Here is a 17,219-nt window from a genome sequence, read left to right on the forward strand (position 1 = left end):
TAAGTCTTCTCAACCATGTTCAGCTACCAATGGAATGGAGCTCAACAAACATCTAGGTGAGTTGGTTTTTCAGACCCACTCATATCTGGCTTTTTAAAGGAGAAAAAAAAAATCACCTCTGGGAAAGTTTGCTTTCATAAAAGGAGCAGATTGCAGCCACAGAAGCAAAGATCAGCTACAAAATACAGAGTTACTTGGAAAAAAAAGCTTATCCCTAAAGTCTTTAAGCAGTTTTAGCAGCTACAAGTGATCTAAACTATTAGCATTCTTGTAGTGTGCCAGCCTCAATCTGCAGCAGCTGCCTGATGTGTTAAGATCACCTTAACTTCCAGCTTCTGCTTGTTGATGCTTCACAAGATCTGTAGTAAGAGAGGAAAAAGTGCACCAGGTGGAGCAGAAGTGTTTCATCCAGCTCAAGTGCTGGTCTTGCACCTTGGTGATGCCATAAACCTGTTGGAGTCCACAAAACCAGCCAGTGCAGTTCAAAAAAAATCTCATGAGGGCAGCTTGGCTCTAGTTAGGAGGACAGCCCTGAGCCACTGCTTTGGAAGTGAACACCACCAACAACTACTTAACCTTCTTGCTTTCCCAGGTAGAATTAAACAAAACCCCCACAAGTTCATCATTCATTCCTCAGGTGATATTTGTCCATGAGGGACAATTCCACCTGAAGGTCATGGCTTCAATATTAGCAGCAGAACCCCTACTTCAGTTCTGTATTGCACTGAAACTTCTTGCTCTGGTTTGGTATTCAGCTTACTGTTCCCAAGCCAATGCTTAACTCAAGCTCAAGTGTTAGATGTGAAGGCTACTGAGAGTATCAAATCAGACTGGCAGAACCTGTAGCTAAGTTATCCCATTTTCTAGGTTTTTCCAGGAAACTAAAGAACTAAGCTGCCTTCCTTACTCTTGGAGAGAGAAAAAAAAGTGCTTTCAGACAAAATGCCTTTACCAATGTGTACCCAACTTTGTATTTTGAATCCTGCTGAGTGTGTTCAGAGTGTTCACAACCAGAAGTAGTCCAAAATAAACCTGAAACAGCCTGTCTCTTGGCCCATCCTGGTCATCCATAGGGTTAGGTCCAGCTTCTGCTGACACTGTGTGCAATTTTGAGACAGAAAAGCTGCCAAGAGAGGACACTGTGCCCAGCTGTGTGTGTCTCTCCCATGAACAAAACAGAAATCCCTCCCAAAAAGCAGGGAGGTACATTGTGTGGAGTGAAGGTTTCAGCAGTGGGAGGACTGAGGGTCAACTGAACCCAGAGGGCTCTGCACAACATGCACTTTCCATGTCTTTAATGGAAAAGGGACTGGAAAGGGAAGCCCTGCCAGCTCACAGGTTCTCCTGCATCCTGTCATCTGTTTCCATCTCTGCCAGCTGCCTCCTCAGGGCGTTCACCTTCGCCTGAAGTGTCTTGTTGTACTTTATAATGTTGATCATTTCTTCATGGGCTTCATCTAGGAACTTGGAAGGCCTGTTCCAACGAAGGAAAACACCTGAAAGCCCAGAGACAGCACAAGTCAGTTGGGTTTCTTGTTACAAGGAGGAAGCATGCTCACAGAATCACAGGGGTTGGAAGAGACCTCCAGAGATCATTGAGTCCAACCCCCCTGCCAAAGCAGCTCCCCAGCTCATATTGCACAGGTCAGTGTCCAGATGGGGCTGGAATCTCTCCAGAGAAGGAGACTCCACACCCCCTGGGCAGCCTGTCCCAGGGCTCCCTCACCCTCACTGGCAAGAAGTTCTTCCCCAGATTGGTGGGGAACATCCTGTGCTCCAACTTGAGCCCATTGCCCCTTGTCCTGTCTCCACAGACCACTGAAAAGGGGCTGGCTGATTCCCCCCATGTCCTATACTTAAGATATTTATAAACATTAATAAGGTCCCCCCTTAGTCATCTTCTCTCCAGGCTGAACAGCCCCAGCTCACTCAGCCTTTCCTCACAGGGGAGATGCTCCAGGCCCTTCATCATCTCTGTCCCTCCTCTGGACTCTCTCCAGGAAATCCCTGGCTTTTTTATCCCAGGGAGCCCAGCACTGGACACAACACTCCAGGTGGGGCCTGACCAGGGCAGAGCAGAGGGGGAGGATCCCCTCCTGTGACCTGCTGCCCACACTCCTCCTGATGCCCCCCAGGATCCCATTGTTTCTCTCAGCCCCCAGGGCACACTGCTGGCTCATGGCCAACCTGTCATCTACCAGGACCCCCAGGTCCTTCTCCACAGAGCTCTTCTCCAGCAGGTCACCCCCAGCCTGTCCTGATTCCAGCAGTTATTCCTTCCCAGGTGCCAGACTCTCCACTTGCTTTTGTTGACCCTCATCTGGTTTCTCCCTGCCCAGCTCTCCAGCCTGTCCAGGTCTCTCTGGATGGCAGCGCAGTGTCCTGTGTGTCAGCCACTCCTCCCAGCTCTGTATCATCAGGTACTTGCTGAGGGTGGATGCTGGTCCCTCTTCAAGGTCAATGAAGATATTAAACAGGACTGGACCCAACACTGAGCCCTGGGGAACACCACTGGTCACAGGCCTCCAGTCAGACTCTGCTCCACTGATCACCACCCTCTGGGCTCGGTCTGACAGCCAGTTCTCAACACACCTCTCTGTCCTCTCATCTATCCCCTGCTCTCTCAGCTTTGCTATCAGGGTGTCATGGGAGACAGTATCAAAGGCCCTGCTGAAGTCAAGGCAGATGACACCCACTGCTCTCCCTCCACCCACCCAGCTGGTGATGACATCACAGAAGGCTGTGAGATTGGTTGAGCAGTTTTATAGCATTATTCCTATTCCACCAGCTCCAAGTAACACCCATATGGTTTGTGCATTTTTTGTTCTCCTTACCCCCCCCAAATAGCATTTATACATACTGAGCCACCTCTCCAAGTTCTCCATTCTATCAAAAAAGTGTTAATAAAAAAAAATGAGACGTTTTCATGCCTTTTCCCTCATTCCTTCTCCCTCAAGGGGGAATGGGTGCAGCTGGAGCAGAGGAAGTTCCATGGGAATGTCAGGAGAAACCTTTTCCCTGTGAGGATGACAGAGCCCTGGGACAGGCTGCCCAGAGAGGCTGTGGAGTCTCCTTCTCTGGAGACATTCAAACCCATGGGGATGTGTTCCTGTGTGATTCAGTCTGGGTGCTCCTGCTCTGGCAGGGGGGTTGGATTAGATGATCTTTCAAGGTCCCTTCCAACTCCCAACCTTCTGGGATACACTCAGACCAACCCATATTCAGTCTCCACCCTGCCATGACAGCCTGCTTGCTTCACTGTAACTTTTTCTCCATCCCAAGAGTTTCTGCAGCAGGGAACCTCCTGCACATGGAACATCCTGGCCACCACAGTTGGTAACTGGGAAAGGAAGTCTTGGTTGATACAGAAACAAATCTTTAGGCTGGGAGAACACCTACAGATCAGGCTGTGCCACTGCAGAAATACTGAGCTAAGTTACAGGGTATTAGGAAGGCTCCAAGCAGGTAGTAGCACATCAAACCTCAGAAGCATTATGCCTCTGGGGATGGCACATGCCAAAAATATTTTGGAAGGAGGTCTCAAAGGACATGAGGCCACCATCAGCTGAGACAGACTAAGGACAGAGCAGAGGTAAAAGGAGTGAAGACTTAAAGTTTTACAAGTAGCCACAAAATACACATTGCCTGCAACAGAAGAGAACTAGCACAACTTACCTTCCCAGAGCTGCAGGCTCTGAGGGGCAACAGAGGGCCAGATGACAAGGCTGTTGGCCTCAAAAAGAGGATTCTGGAATTTGCTCAGCTCTTCAGACCTGTTCACCCAGGACCACAGGGACATCGTCTTCTGTGGCAGCTTCAGTTTGGACCTAAAAAAAACCCCAGAAGAACAAGTCAGCTTTTCCCTCCTGCACTGCAGAGACTGGTTTTCTTTGGTCAGGAGCCCACAAGCTGCCTCATGTGCTGCTAGCCCAGACAATTCAGGGTAATCCCTTCAATACCTCTCACCAACACAGCACAGGGTGTCAACCTGAAGCAAGTTACTCAGCCTGCCTGACTACAATTAGTTAGGAAGAGAAGACAGGGAAATGCTATTTGTTAGTTGGGTGGCAGCAAGCTGCCTTCTGTCCAGATGAAGAATCAGCCACTTCCCCAAAATGCTTCAACTGGAAGGTTTTGAGAGGGACTGAACTGTGTTTATCCTGAGGTGTGGTAGGTCTGCATCAAGGAAGGATTGTTGTGTGAGTCTCCAGGTACATCACAGAGGTATTACCACTGGAATTGTGTGATGGATGTGTCTGATTAGGTCCTTCTGGGGGCTGGAAGCATCAGAGATGAAGCAGCACCCCAGCTGCTGGGTGAAACCCACCTCCCTGAGTTACACAGGGGTGTGTCTGGCACAGATCCTCTTCCTGCTTGCACTAGCACACTGAAGTGCCACCCAGGCAGGAGATTCACCATCCCTGTGAATATTCCAGCCAGGACAAGCTTCACATCAGACTTCACAGGCTTTCTGTGCTCACAGGCTCACATACTCAGATGTGACTGGCAGGTTATTATGTGTAACATTCAACACTCTTCCAAACTTCCTCTTCTTGGTTTCAAGTCTAACTTGGTTTTGCAGCTGACCAGTTCAGCAGCCCTGAAGAAGACAGAAGAGTCTCTTCTACCCAAAGGTTCCTTCAAATGGCCTTCCTTATCTGGAGTATCAGCTCTGTTTTCCTCTTTCTACTCATTCAGTGTTCTTCAGCAAAGCAGGAAACATCAGACATGGTCTTACTGGAGCCAGGAGTCCTGAGAACAGAACTGCCAAGTTCAAAACAGGAATGCAAACCTCTCCAGCAGCTGCCATCTGCTGCAGGAGGCTCCCATCCTCCCCACTCCACCCTGTTTACTACTCCCAGCAGCTCTACTCAGAGCTGCCCCACCAGCACAGCACCTACACCAGACTGGGATTCAGAAGTTAGGTGTTGGTTTGCCACAGTACCTTCAACACCACAAGCTCCTGAGCAAGCTTGGCACAGGGCTGCTGTTACCTGATGAGGCAGACTCCAGCACAACACCATCCTGGTTGCTTCCTTCCAGAGCTGCATCACCTGAGAGCTTACAGGGTTCCCTCAGAACCTCAGCCAGGACAGACTGCCCAGTTCACATTTCTCCATGTCACAGGTTACAACTTAAGAGGGATTTGGGGTTCTTCTGCTCAAGTCATACTGCTGCAGGGCCAACACCACCTCAAACCTGATCGTGGTGCTCACAGCCAAACCATCAAAGCTTTAGCAAGGGGTAACTGTGATGTAGATCCAAAGAAACTGCCACATTTCCAACTCCCAGCAGTTAAACACACGATGCAAGAAGCAAAGGCTTCCTTTCCTGGGGGTTTTGGGACCACCAGGCTACAAAGTTGTGTTCTTAACAGAGAGCAAAGGTAAGAACCAGACCTTCCAGCTTTGGCCTCCTACTACCTTGACCTTCCCCAGGCCTGCATGGACAGGTTTTCTTCCCACAGCTCTGACTTGTGTCATTGTTGAGCTCTAGTGTTTATTCCTTTATGGAAAGGGTTTCTGTGCAACTGACTATAAACTGGTGATGGCTGGAGATTTATTCCCCCACCACCACCCCAAGGCCACACAAGGAAACAGAAAGGACAATTTAAGGTGCTAGCTTGGACTTGGAGGAAATTGATTTCAAACTCCCAACATTGTGCTTCAAAGAGGGACAAGCTCCCTAAGGTTGCAAACTCCAGAACTGCAACAAGAGCAGCTCACCTGTGCTAGGGTGATTCAATGAAATACAGTAATGCTGAACAGATTGATGTAGATTGCAGCTTGACACAATTAATAGAACTTTAATTTCTGGTTTTAAGCATAGATTTGGTTTGGATTTTAGTAGAATATGGCTGTAACTGTGTGAGCTGTTTCATGAAAGCAGCTACAAAACTGAGCCCTAACAGTGCAACAGCCTTGAAGCTAAAGAGAGTGAAGATAGGGGAGTCATAAGTAATGAGACCAACGACCAATTAAGACACAGAGTGTATCTTGTTTTCAGTGAAAAGGGGCTCGTAACTAGTTTGTGCAGGGATGTGTTTTTGAGCTCAGGAATGTGTTTTGGTAACTATGAAGCAAAACCAGAAAGAACATGTGCTGAGGGAAAGGAAGATGTCCAGCCTTCATCCCTGAAGCCCACCAGCAGACCCCCTGAGTGTCACTGAGCATGCTCTACCTGGGAGGAGTTAAAGTGAGTGACTTCCTGGGAATAATTTATGCACACAACCACCCTCATCCACTTGCAAACCTCAAACTAAGACAACTTATGGATTGTTGGAGTTGGGGGGGGTGTTTTTTCACAGAATCACAGGGGTTGGAAGGGACCTCCAGAGACCATGGGTCCAACCCCCTGCCAAAGCAGGGTCCCTAGGACAGGGCGCACTGGTCGGCATCCAGACGGGGCTGGAATCTCTCCAGAGAAGGAGACTCCACACCCCCTGGGCAGCCTGTCCCAGGGCTCCCTCACCCTCACTGGGAAGAAGTTCTTCCCCAGATTGGTGGGGAACTCCCTGTGCTCCAACTTGAGGCCATTGCCCCTTGTCCTGTCCCCACAGACACTGAGAAGGGGCTGCCCATTTCCCCCTGCATCCCATGCTCAAGATACTTATAGACATTAATAAGGTCCCCCCTTAGTCTTCTCTTCTCAAGACTGAACAGCCCCAGCTTATTCAGCCTCTCCTTATAGGGGAGATGATCCAGGCCCTTAATCACCTTTATAGCCCTTCTTTGGACTCTCTCCAGAATATCCTTGTCCTATTTATCCCAGGGAGCCCAGCACTGGACACAACACTCCAGGTGGGGCCTGACCAGGGCAGAGCAGAGGGGGAGGATCCCCTCCTTTGACCTGCTGCCCACACTCCTCCTCTTTTGCTAAGATACAGCCCAATATTTAAAGAGTTCAAAGCACAACCCCTCACCAACCTTTCATTTTCATTGTTCCCCAGGAATGTCCCAAACTGTGAGGCGTAAGCGTGTTCAAAGAGCAGGATGAGGAACTGCTCGTTGAATTCAAAGGAACAAGGGAACTGGCGGAGGATTTGCCACACACAGTCCAAAAAGAGGAGGAACACTGGGGCCTCCCATTTCTGCTTGCTGTTTGAGTAGGCTGACTGGGCACAGCGCTGCTGGAAAGGGTGACCAGCCTGTATGGAAGAAGCAGAGAGAGCATCACATGAAGAGTAACAGGATCTGAGTACATGTAGTATAAAAAAAGAGACTCCTGAGCTACTTCTGTCCATGCAATTATGACTCTCTTCTTCAACTGTAATTTCATCAAGCATCTAGGAAGGAATTGCTAGTGACCACGACCAGCTTTGCTGCTGTTTTCAGGCTAAACAGCCCTGTGTCTGAGCACAGAGTTTTACCACCAGCAAACTGGTGCAAGAAGGCTAGAGATTTGCTGCAAGACTGCAGAGAGAGTTGTGTTTTAGCCTGAACAGTGTTCCCTAAAGAGATGTCCACCCCAAGCATGCAAAACAGGTAGTTCCCCCAAAATAAAAGGCTACCACCAGTCCCCACAGAGTGCCAAAGGTACAGTGACTCAGTAATGAAGCTGCTCTTAAGACAAAAGGCCATGTGCACTGAGCAGGACTGCAACAAGCCCCAACTTGTTTGCTGCCTCTGAGGCTGTTTCTCAATGTACCTGTCACTGGACCAGGCTGCTGCTTTGTCCACTGGAGTTTCTTACCTGGAGCCACTCCCTCACAACAAGAGATTCAAAGCCACGTATGGTCCTGCACCTTGGATCCAAGATAATCTGTGCCAGGGAAGTTACTTGGAGTGTTGAATCAGTTCCTTCAGTCCCATGGACTAACACTGATGCACCTTCCCTGGGAGAAACGTGGAAAGGGATAAGAGTGTGAATGAGCAGGACACATCCTGAGGACTTCTACATCACAACGGGTGCCATTACATCCCATAGACACCAGCATCACTACTGTGACAATGCTGAGGCTTTGCTGGCTCTTTACCCCAACTCCTCTCCCCACTCTACCTGAATGCATGCTGCCTTTTCCACCTGGACCCTCACCAACACTAACCAGAGCTCTCCAGAAACTAAGCCTCTGGTGATGCAATTTCCAGAGCCACATTGACAGGAGATACACAGTGAGATCTCTTTTGGGGCTCCTGCTATTTTGAATTGGTGCCTCTTTGAGTTAGAGCATGAAAGTCCATCCCAAGATTCACTTGTGTCATTTACTGGTTTGCCAAGTACAGAATGACAAGGATGGAAAAGACCTTTAAGATCATCAAGTCCAACCATTCCCATCCTGAGCTAAACCAGATCCCTAAGTACCTCATCTACCCTTTTTTTAAACACCCCCAGGGGTGGGGACTCAGCCCCCTCCCTGGGCAGCCTGTGCCACAGCCCCACAACTCTGCCAGGGAAGAACTTTGCCCTCCCAGCTGAGCTGACCCTGCCCTGGGGCAGCTTGAGCCCATTGCCCCTTGTCCCATCTCCTGTCCCCTGGCTGCAGAGACCATCACCCACCTCTCTACAACTTCCCTTCAGGTAGGTGTAGGTGGTACATGTAGATCATGTACTCTGACATCTTCCCATAAGCACTGCAATAAAGACATATCATTCCCCACCCTGATGCTCTGCAAAACAATACTCAGATTCTTGCTCAAACCCAGGCTTAATTGCATTTGGGCCTCAATTGGGGTTTACTGCAATAAAAATAAGCCAATAAGCCAGCTCAGGACAAAGAAAGAGCCAGTACAGCTTGGCCTCCACAAAGGCAGAAGAGTCAGCGTGCTGAGCAAGGCAGCTTGTCAGAGTGCCAAGCACAAAGGCTTCTCGCTCACCAGCCAGCACAAGTGAATCAGCAGGACAATGTGGAGAGCAGAGGAAGCTCAGTCTGGAGCAGGAGGGTTTTGTACACTGCAAAGGGCCATGTGCTGCCCCACACTCCAGTGTGGACTGTCTGGGACAGCCGACTCCCTCCCCTATTTCTCCATCCTAAGGTCTGTTTGGATACAGCATCATGATCTCATGCACTCACACCTCGAGTGCTGGGTCCAGCTCTGGGCTTCTCACCATGAGAAGGACATGGAGGTCCTGGAGTGAGTCTAGAGAAGGGCAACCAGGCTGGGGAAGGGGCTGGAGGGCAAATCCTCTGAGGAGCAGCTGAGGGAGCTGGGGGTGTTGAGCCTGGAGAAGAGGAGGCTGAGGGGAGACCTTCTCCCCACCTCCTCTGCCCTGAGGGTGCAGAGAGGTGGGCAACAGACAGGTAGCTGAGGTACTTAGGGATATGGTTTAGCATAGGACAGGGACAGTTGGACTCGATCTTAAAGGTCTTTTCCAATCTAGTCATTCAGTGATGTGTTCCTGAGGGAAAGCCTGGATGCATGGCATTAAATGGAATTTACTCCTCTCACTCTTTCCAAACCTTGGCCTAGGGTCTCACTTCTGCCAACATCCTCACACCCAGAGAGGAAATTGACTGCAGGTTGTATTTCTTTCAGTGCAGAGACCCAGCCTAAGCAGCAACGCTTGGGGAAGAAAGGTCAATCTACTCAGCAAGCAGCTCTGCACGTTCCTGTCTGAAGTGGGAAGCATGAATATCCATACCTTGAACCCTGCAACATCTGTCTACAGTCCTACATCTTAAACCCAGCACCTCTGTGATACAGATAATCTTCAGATACTTTCCTCCTCCTGCATGCAGTGGCAGATAAAGAGGCTGCTTAGCCAGGCACGATCACTGAGCCTAACTGCAGGCCTACACACTTGAACACTGGGGTCCCCAGTACAGGAAAGACAGGGAGCTGTTGGATCAGTCCACAGGAGGCCATAATGATGATCAAGGGGGCTGGAGCACCTCTCCTATGAAGACAGGCTGAGATAGTTGGGCTGGTTCAGCCTGGAGTAGAGAAGGCTCTGGGGAGGCCTAATTGCGGCCTACCAATCCTTAAATGGGTCCTAGAGGGAAGTGGGAGAGGGGCTGGTTGTCAGGGAGAGCAGGGACAGGCCAAGGGGCGATGGCTTCAAGCTGACAGAGGGCAGGGGTAGGTTAGATGTGAGGAAGCAATTCTGCACTCTGAGGGTGGGGAGGCCCTGGCACAGGGTGCCCAGAGAGGCTGTGGAAGCCCCATCCCTGGAGATGTTCAAGGCCAGGTTGGATGGGGCTTTGGGCACCCTGGTCTAGTGAGGGTGTCCCTGCCCATGGCAGGGGGTGGGACTAGATGATCTTTGAGGTCCCTTCGAACACAAACCATTCTATGGTTCTCTGAACACTGTCAACTTGCATTTTCCAGCCCCCAGACCTTTAGTGTGCTGCAAGATCTGTCCCATCTATCCCTGCAGCCAATGTAACTGCACCACCCTTGTCAGCTCAGCTCCCACCTCTGGCTCTGAATGAGCCAGGCCAGGCACTAGAGCTGAGCTGCTCTAACACAGCACCAAGTAAACAGGGGAAAAAAGCAAAGCTAAGCTTAAAAATGATGAAATCTTCTATTGTCCCAACAAACCAGAAGAGTTTCATCACCAATCTCATTATACACATCCAGGGAAGAATTGCAGATAAAGCTATTGATCAAGAGCAATCAATTTCTGGCACAGTCAATGCCTAACCAGGCCCTGACAGGGCTTTTAAACACCACACAGCAGCTCCTATTGAAATGCATTAAGGCTGTTTTAGCAGTGATGCTGCACTTGAGCCAACTCACGTATCTGTGTAACAAATCCCTGGCCTGAAGAGCCAGGTTTGCTCTGAGTTTTGAGAAGCTTTTTGTTCCTCAGAGCCACAAAAAAAAATAATAAAATACAAAAAGAAATCATATTGAGAGGCCTCCAATTCATCTTACAAACCCTGGCACCTGACAGCCAGCTTTTGGTCTCCTGCCTGAGGTCTGAAGGCGTTCTGAGGACAAGTTAGCCAAGTCAGCAGTAGTTATTAAAGAAACATCAGGTTAAAAGAGGTCACAAGCACTTACATGGGATGAAAAGCAGTGCTTAGATAGGACTGCTTCAAGAGGAAAAAGCACTGGACCAATCCCTGGGGAAAAACAGGAAATACTGTTGGTCTGTCTCCAGAATATGGAGAATATGGGGTGTTGAAAAGGAGACTGAGGGGAGACCTCATGGGGTCTGTGGCTTCCTGATGAGGAGGAACAAAGGGGCAGCACTGATCTCTCTCCTCTCTTTGGGGACCAGGGACAGGCTGGGAGAGCTGGGCTGGTTCAGCCTGGAGAAGAGAAGGCTCCGGGGGGACCTTTGAATGGCCAACACCTGAAAGGTGCCTGTAGGAAAGCTGGGGAAGAACTGTTCCTGAGGGCATGGATAGGATGAGGGGTGATGGTTTAAACTAGAAAAGGGGAGATTTAGGTTGGGCATTAGGGAAAAGTTCTTCACTGAGGGTGGTGGATCACTGGCCCAGGTTGCCCTGAGAGGTGGTGGAGGCCCCATCCCTGGAGACATTCAGGGTCAGGCTGGATGGGGCTCTGAGTGACCTGATCTAGTGAAGATGTCCCTGCTCACTGCAGGGGTGGGACTAGATGGCCTTTGAAGGTCAGTTCCAACCTAACACATTCAATGATTAGGAAGGAAGAGGTTCTGTGCTGAGAGGGGGGTCAGGCACTGGCACAGGCTCCCCAGGGAAGGGGTCACAGCCCCGAGCTGGGCCGAGGGCAAGAAGCATCTGGACAATTCCCCTCAGTGCCATCTCTGACTTGGCTGGGCCTGTGTGGAGCCAGGAGTGGGACTGGATGGTCCTTATGGGTCCCTCCCAACTCACAAAATTGTGATTCTGTGAAGCTTGCAGCTTAAAAAGGGACTTTCTAAAAACCAACTCACTGTACTCTGCTACCAAAGAGCATTTCAGCTGAGCAGATTCTAACCTAAACCTTCAATAAAAGTAACTAAATTAGATTTGTTGCATCAGACAGAGGAATACACCTGAAGCAGATGATGTAACACCTATTCTTAGCCAAGATTTCCTCCCTCAGGCTTGTACTTCTAAGGATGCAACCACAATTTACTGGAGGAACATTCCTTCACCATGATGAAACACAGTACCTTGCACAGGTATGAGCAAGCCAGGTGACAGCAGCAAAGTTAGGAATACTTGAAGTGAAACCAGAGGTATTTAACAAGCAACCTGTATCCAGTGAATGAGAAATTCAAAGCTTTTGGGAAAAGAAAGACTTACCTGTCAATACACTGAGCAGCTAGACAGGCTGCAGTTAGTATCTCCTTGATGTGAGTCAGCCAGTTGGAAGCTTCCAGTTTACTGAGCCAGCGGTCCATGTTGTGGGACTGGTCATTGCAAGCTTCCACAAGCTTGATGAGGCTCTCCTGCAGAATATTAAACCTTGGGGAAGAGCAAAATATTATTGAAAATTTAAGCAGTAACTTAAGCAGGACAATATGCTTACAGAAACACAGTGATTTCAACATAAAGCATCACTATTTCCATGTGGTTATTCCAACAAGGAGAAACCTACAGAAGTTACAACTCCTCATTCAGCAACCCTGCTCTGACAGGGCACCTGGGACACAACTCTTCACACTGAATCACAGAACCTCAGGAGCTGGAAGGGACCTCGAAAGCTCATCCAGTCCAACCCCCCTGCCAGAGCAGGAGCACCCAGACTAAATCACACAGGAACACATCCAGGTGGGTTTGAATGTCTCCAGAGAAGGAGACTCCACAACCTCTTTGGGCAGCCTGGCCCAGGGCTCCCTCACCCTCACAGGGACAAATTTCCTCCTGACATTCCCATGAAACTTCCTCTGCTCCAGCTGCACCCGCTGCCCCTTGTCCTGTCGCTGCCACCCCTGAGCAGAGCCTGGCTCCAGCCTCCTGACTCTCACCCTTTACATATTGACAAACATTAATGAGGTCACCCCTCAGTCTCCTCTCCTCCAGGCGAAAGAGGCCCAGCTCCCTCAGCCTCACCTCACAAGGAAGGGGTTCCACTCCCTCCATCACCTTGGTGTCCCTGCACTGGGCTCTTTCAAGGAGTTCTGTGTCCTTCTTGAGCTGAGGGGCCCAGAACTGGACACAACATTCCAGGTGTGGTCTCACCAGGGCAGAGCAGAGGGGGAGAAGGATCTCTCCACCTACTAACCAGGCTGAAACCTGCAGCAAATTGTTCAGAACAAGGAACCAAACACAGCTTCCCAAAGCCAGATAGTTTTATCATCCACATAACCTCCTTTAGCTCAAAAGGATCATGACACTCCTGCCAGCAACAAGGCTACAGGGCCATTTCTTCCAGAAGCCAGTACTTCACGGACTCCTTACTCCACCAGTGCAACCCACACAAGGGTGGTGATTTCACCCACCTCTCAATACACTTGTGAATCCTCCTCCACTGAGGATAGTGTGCTTCCTGTTCAAAGCCCCCTCCTTTGGCCCTGGCCTGCTGTGCAACGTTCAGGGACCTGGTGTCGATGATGTAGCCCCGTTTGCCAGGCCGCAGCGTGGCGTTGACCAGCTTCTCGTCCTCTTTGCACCGCCGGCCGTTGGTACCCGTGAGGGGCTGGCTGCTTCGCATCATCACCTGCAGAGACAAACAGCCTTCAGTTAGGGGCTGGAAATGGAAAGGAGGTTGAAAACCACTGATCTCCTGCATGTTTAGGTGGGAAGGGACCTTTAAAGGCCATTTAGTCCCACCCCCTGCAGTGAGCAGGGGCATCTTCACTGCAGCAGGTCAGGCTTGATGGGGCTCTGAGCAACCTTGAATGTCTCCAGGGATGGGGCCTCCACTACCCCTCTCTGGGCAACCTGTGCCAGTGACCCACCACCCTCAGAGGGAAGAACTTCTTCCTAAAATCCAACCTAAATCTCCCCTTTTCTAGTTCAGAACCATCACCATTTGTCCTGTCACTCCATGCCCTCAGGAACAGTTCTTCCCCAGCTTTCTAACTTCTCAGGGACTGGAAGGCCACTATAAGATCTCCCTGGAGCCTTCTCTTCTCCAGGCTGAGCCAGCCCAGCTCTCCCAGCCTGGCTTCACAGCAGAGCTGCTCCAGCCATTGGATCATTGTTGTGGCCTCCTCAGGAGACACTCCAGCAGGTCCATGTCCTTCTTGTGCTGAGGGCTCCAGAGCTGGACCCAGCACTGCAGGTGAGGTCTGCCCAGAGCAGAGCAGAGGGGCAGAATCCCCTCTCTCCATCTGCTGGCCACACTCCTTGTGATGTAGCCCAGGGGTTGGCCCTGTAGGCTGCAGATGCCCATTGGTGGCTCCTGTCCAGCTTCTCATCCATGAGCTCCCCCAAGTCCTTGTCCTCAGAGCTACTTTCAAGCACATCATCTCCAACCTGTATGGATAACAGGTATTGTCCCAACCCAGGTGCAGGACCCTGCACTTGGCTTTGTTGAACCTCATGAGATTCCCCCCCTGGGCCCACATCTCAAGCCTCTCCAGGTCCCTCTGGATGGCATCCCATCCAATAGAGGAACTAGAGCTTTAAACTCACTACATAAAGGACACATCTCTGTAGAGGATCTTTTAGATGCCTGTACATACTGACTGGAGACTGATGAGTTAGATCACTGGGTCTGAACAGCAGGACTGGAGAATGGCTGTAGAGAAACATGCCACTGAAATTCACACAGGATACTCCTGTTTTCCATAGGACCTCAGGTCACTGTAAAAATACTCACAGGAGTGAGATAACTGAGCCTTAAAAAACAACTTCCTCTCAAGTGGGACTCTCCTGGACCTCCAGTTTTTCCTCTGTGGAGTTGCACAAGCAAGAAGAGCTCTCATCACACCACACTTCCACACGCCTCCAGCTTAATCCACCAGGCCCAGACACAGGAAAACACCCTAATCTGCACAGTTTCTTGCACAAAAATGCTTCTCTAGTTCTTCCTACAGCTGCTGCTCTCCCTTGCCCTGAATCCTTCAGTTCTTTTAAGTGCAACCCCTTGCAAGGGCTGAATTTACTGAAAAATAAAACTAGAAATCCTTGAATTTAGCAATCCTTTGGCAGACCACTTCAAGTTACAGGCATCTTACAGGTTTTAACCCTTTAATTATTCCTGTAGTATCATCTTCATGAGCCACTGAGCCTGCTCCCTGCTGCTGGCTCCTTTATAAAGCAGCATTTTCAGGATCCTCCCAGGTCTCCCCAGTTTTAAGTGTTAAAAGCATTTTAAGCACTCAGGTCATTCATATCTTAGAGCTGCCTGCTGGGTACAGTTTTACCCAGTGGCTAGACTAATAAAACCTAGGTCCACAGATTTATCAGCTGAGATTTCTCTTGAGTAAACACCTTTCAATTCAGAAAGCTCAAAGGAGAACACCAAGGGAGCCAGACAGCAGCTCCAGCTACACTGCAGGACTCAGAGCCAGGAGAACAACGTGACAGGCAGTGTTCCTGTCAAGCACCCTGAGCCAAATGCTGTTATATTCTTCACACATGGAACACAAACAATACAGAGAGATAATTGAAGACATCTTCCTCCAACAGTTTTCAGCTGAGCTGAGAAAAAGCAGAAAGTGTGACTTACACAGGAGGTGGATGGGTGATTTTAAAGCAAAGGAAAATAAACCAACCCCAAAGGTAGTACTAAGTCAGGCTAGATGCCCTCTAAACCAAAGCTTACACATCTTGGCAACAGGAGGTGAGAACACATTAGAGCACTTGATTCAGAAGCCTGGAGCTGCAGGTTGGACATCCCAACATCCTCAGAGCTGGTTGCATCAGCAAGAGAGAGAATTACCCAACGGTTTCATAAAGAGCATTTCTTAATTACAGCATATCAAGGCACTCAATTAGATCTTGGTGTTGCACAGACTTTTACCACCTTCTGATGAGCCAAAAGTTTGCTACTCCTGACACATGTTACGCTGACAGGCTCAGAGAACAGATTGTTCTGATCACTCCCACCAGTCACAGAGCAGAAGCTGTGCTGGCTCCGGGCACGTGTGCTGTCATCGTGACTGTGATGAAGGAGACAGCCCACCACCCAGAGACAGGACAATGTGGTCTCTGCCACCCTTCCAGCATGAAGCCTCTTGGCAGGCAAAGCAAGTAAGGGTGCCAGGGATGGCTTTACAAGTCTCAGCTTGTTCTTGCTGCTATGAGCAAAGCTCATGCCACGTACGCTCCCAAGGAGGATTAATAGCTATTTCTAGCTTGGTGGTTACTCATTCCATCACCCAGAACCAGGTTCATTCTGTAGATTTACACAATGAAATATACTGAGGGTTCAGGGAGGGCCATGAAGATGATCAGAGGGCTGGAGCACCTCCACTATGAGGAGAGGCTGGGGGAACTGGGCTTGTTCAGACTGGAGAAGAGAAGGCTGCGGGCGGGCTTCATTGCAGCCTTCCCATCCCTGAAGGGAGCAGAGGAACAGGAGGGGAATGGGCTTGTTAAAGGGCAGAGACTGGCAGGACAAGGGGGATGGAGTGAAACTGGAGGAGGGAAGGGTTAGATGAGAGATTAGGGGGAAGTTCTTTGCAGAGAGTGTGGTGAGGGGCTGGAAGTGACTGTCCAGAGAGGTGGTGGGTGCCCCATCCCTGGAGGTGTTCAAGTCCACGTTGGCTGGGGCCCTGGGCAACCTTGTGTAGCTCCAGGCCTGAAGGTTGATGTCCCTGCCCATTGCAGGGGGCTGGAGCTCTGTGATCCTTGGGGTCCCTTTCCAACCCAGACCAGTCTATGATTGAAGTTGAAAACTAAAACGAACGAGCATCTCATGAACTGTACTAAGTCTGCAGCATGAGCTGGGTGGCTTTTTCCCCCCTCATTAAATGAACAGATTGACACACTTCCCTCAGATACACCCATTACTCAACCACCACTTACCATCCCATTCTTCTTATGGTAATAGCTGAGGACTGGGAAGCGACTGCCCTGGCGAAACAGGGCAACTTTCCGCAGCGCTTCGTCGTCGATGGATTTGGGGACAAAGACAACTGGAGGGTAGGAGGGACAGACAGAGAACTCCTTGTTGATGCAGCTCAGGCGCCATTCGTCTGTCTGAGAAAGATAAGAACACATAGGTTTAGGGGAAAACAGCCCAAACCAGAAAATAAGCAACCCAGAATGTTACTGCTAGATCACAGCGTGGCAGGGAAGCTGAATTTTCATAGTCATGATCACACACACACAGAGTAACACTGGTGATCTATCCCATTCCATAGAGTCCTAGAATCATCCAGGTTGGAAAAGACCTCTAGGATCATCCAGTCCAACTGTTCCACTACCACCTCTACCACTCACTAACCATGTCCCTGAGTACCCCATCCAA

The 17,219-nt window shown here is 49.8% G+C and overlaps 1 protein-coding gene across 1 annotated transcript in view; it reads right to left on the reverse strand.

Annotated features, from left to right (window-relative positions):
- Positions 1–1,201: 1,201 nt before the first annotated feature.
- MTMR9 (myotubularin related protein 9) overlaps positions 1,202–17,219 on the reverse strand; it is a gene marked incomplete at its 5' end in the record, with an annotated part of 29,924 nt that continues 13,906 nt past the window's right edge. The window contains 7 exons of the mRNA XM_084261374.1: positions 1,202–1,496; positions 3,676–3,827; positions 6,927–7,147; positions 7,693–7,834; positions 12,158–12,319; positions 13,297–13,514; positions 16,775–16,948. Of these exons, the coding sequence (XP_084117500.1) occupies positions 1,333–1,496; positions 3,676–3,827; positions 6,927–7,147; positions 7,693–7,834; positions 12,158–12,319; positions 13,297–13,514; positions 16,775–16,948 (1,233 nt within the window). The 3' untranslated portion in view covers positions 1,202–1,332. The remainder of the gene's footprint in view (positions 1,497–3,675; positions 3,828–6,926; positions 7,148–7,692; positions 7,835–12,157; positions 12,320–13,296; positions 13,515–16,774; positions 16,949–17,219) is intronic.

Source organism: Gallinula chloropus, assembly GCF_964237585.1.
Source record: "Gallinula chloropus genome assembly, chromosome: 3".
NCBI lineage: Eukaryota > Metazoa > Chordata > Aves > Gruiformes > Rallidae > Gallinula > Gallinula chloropus.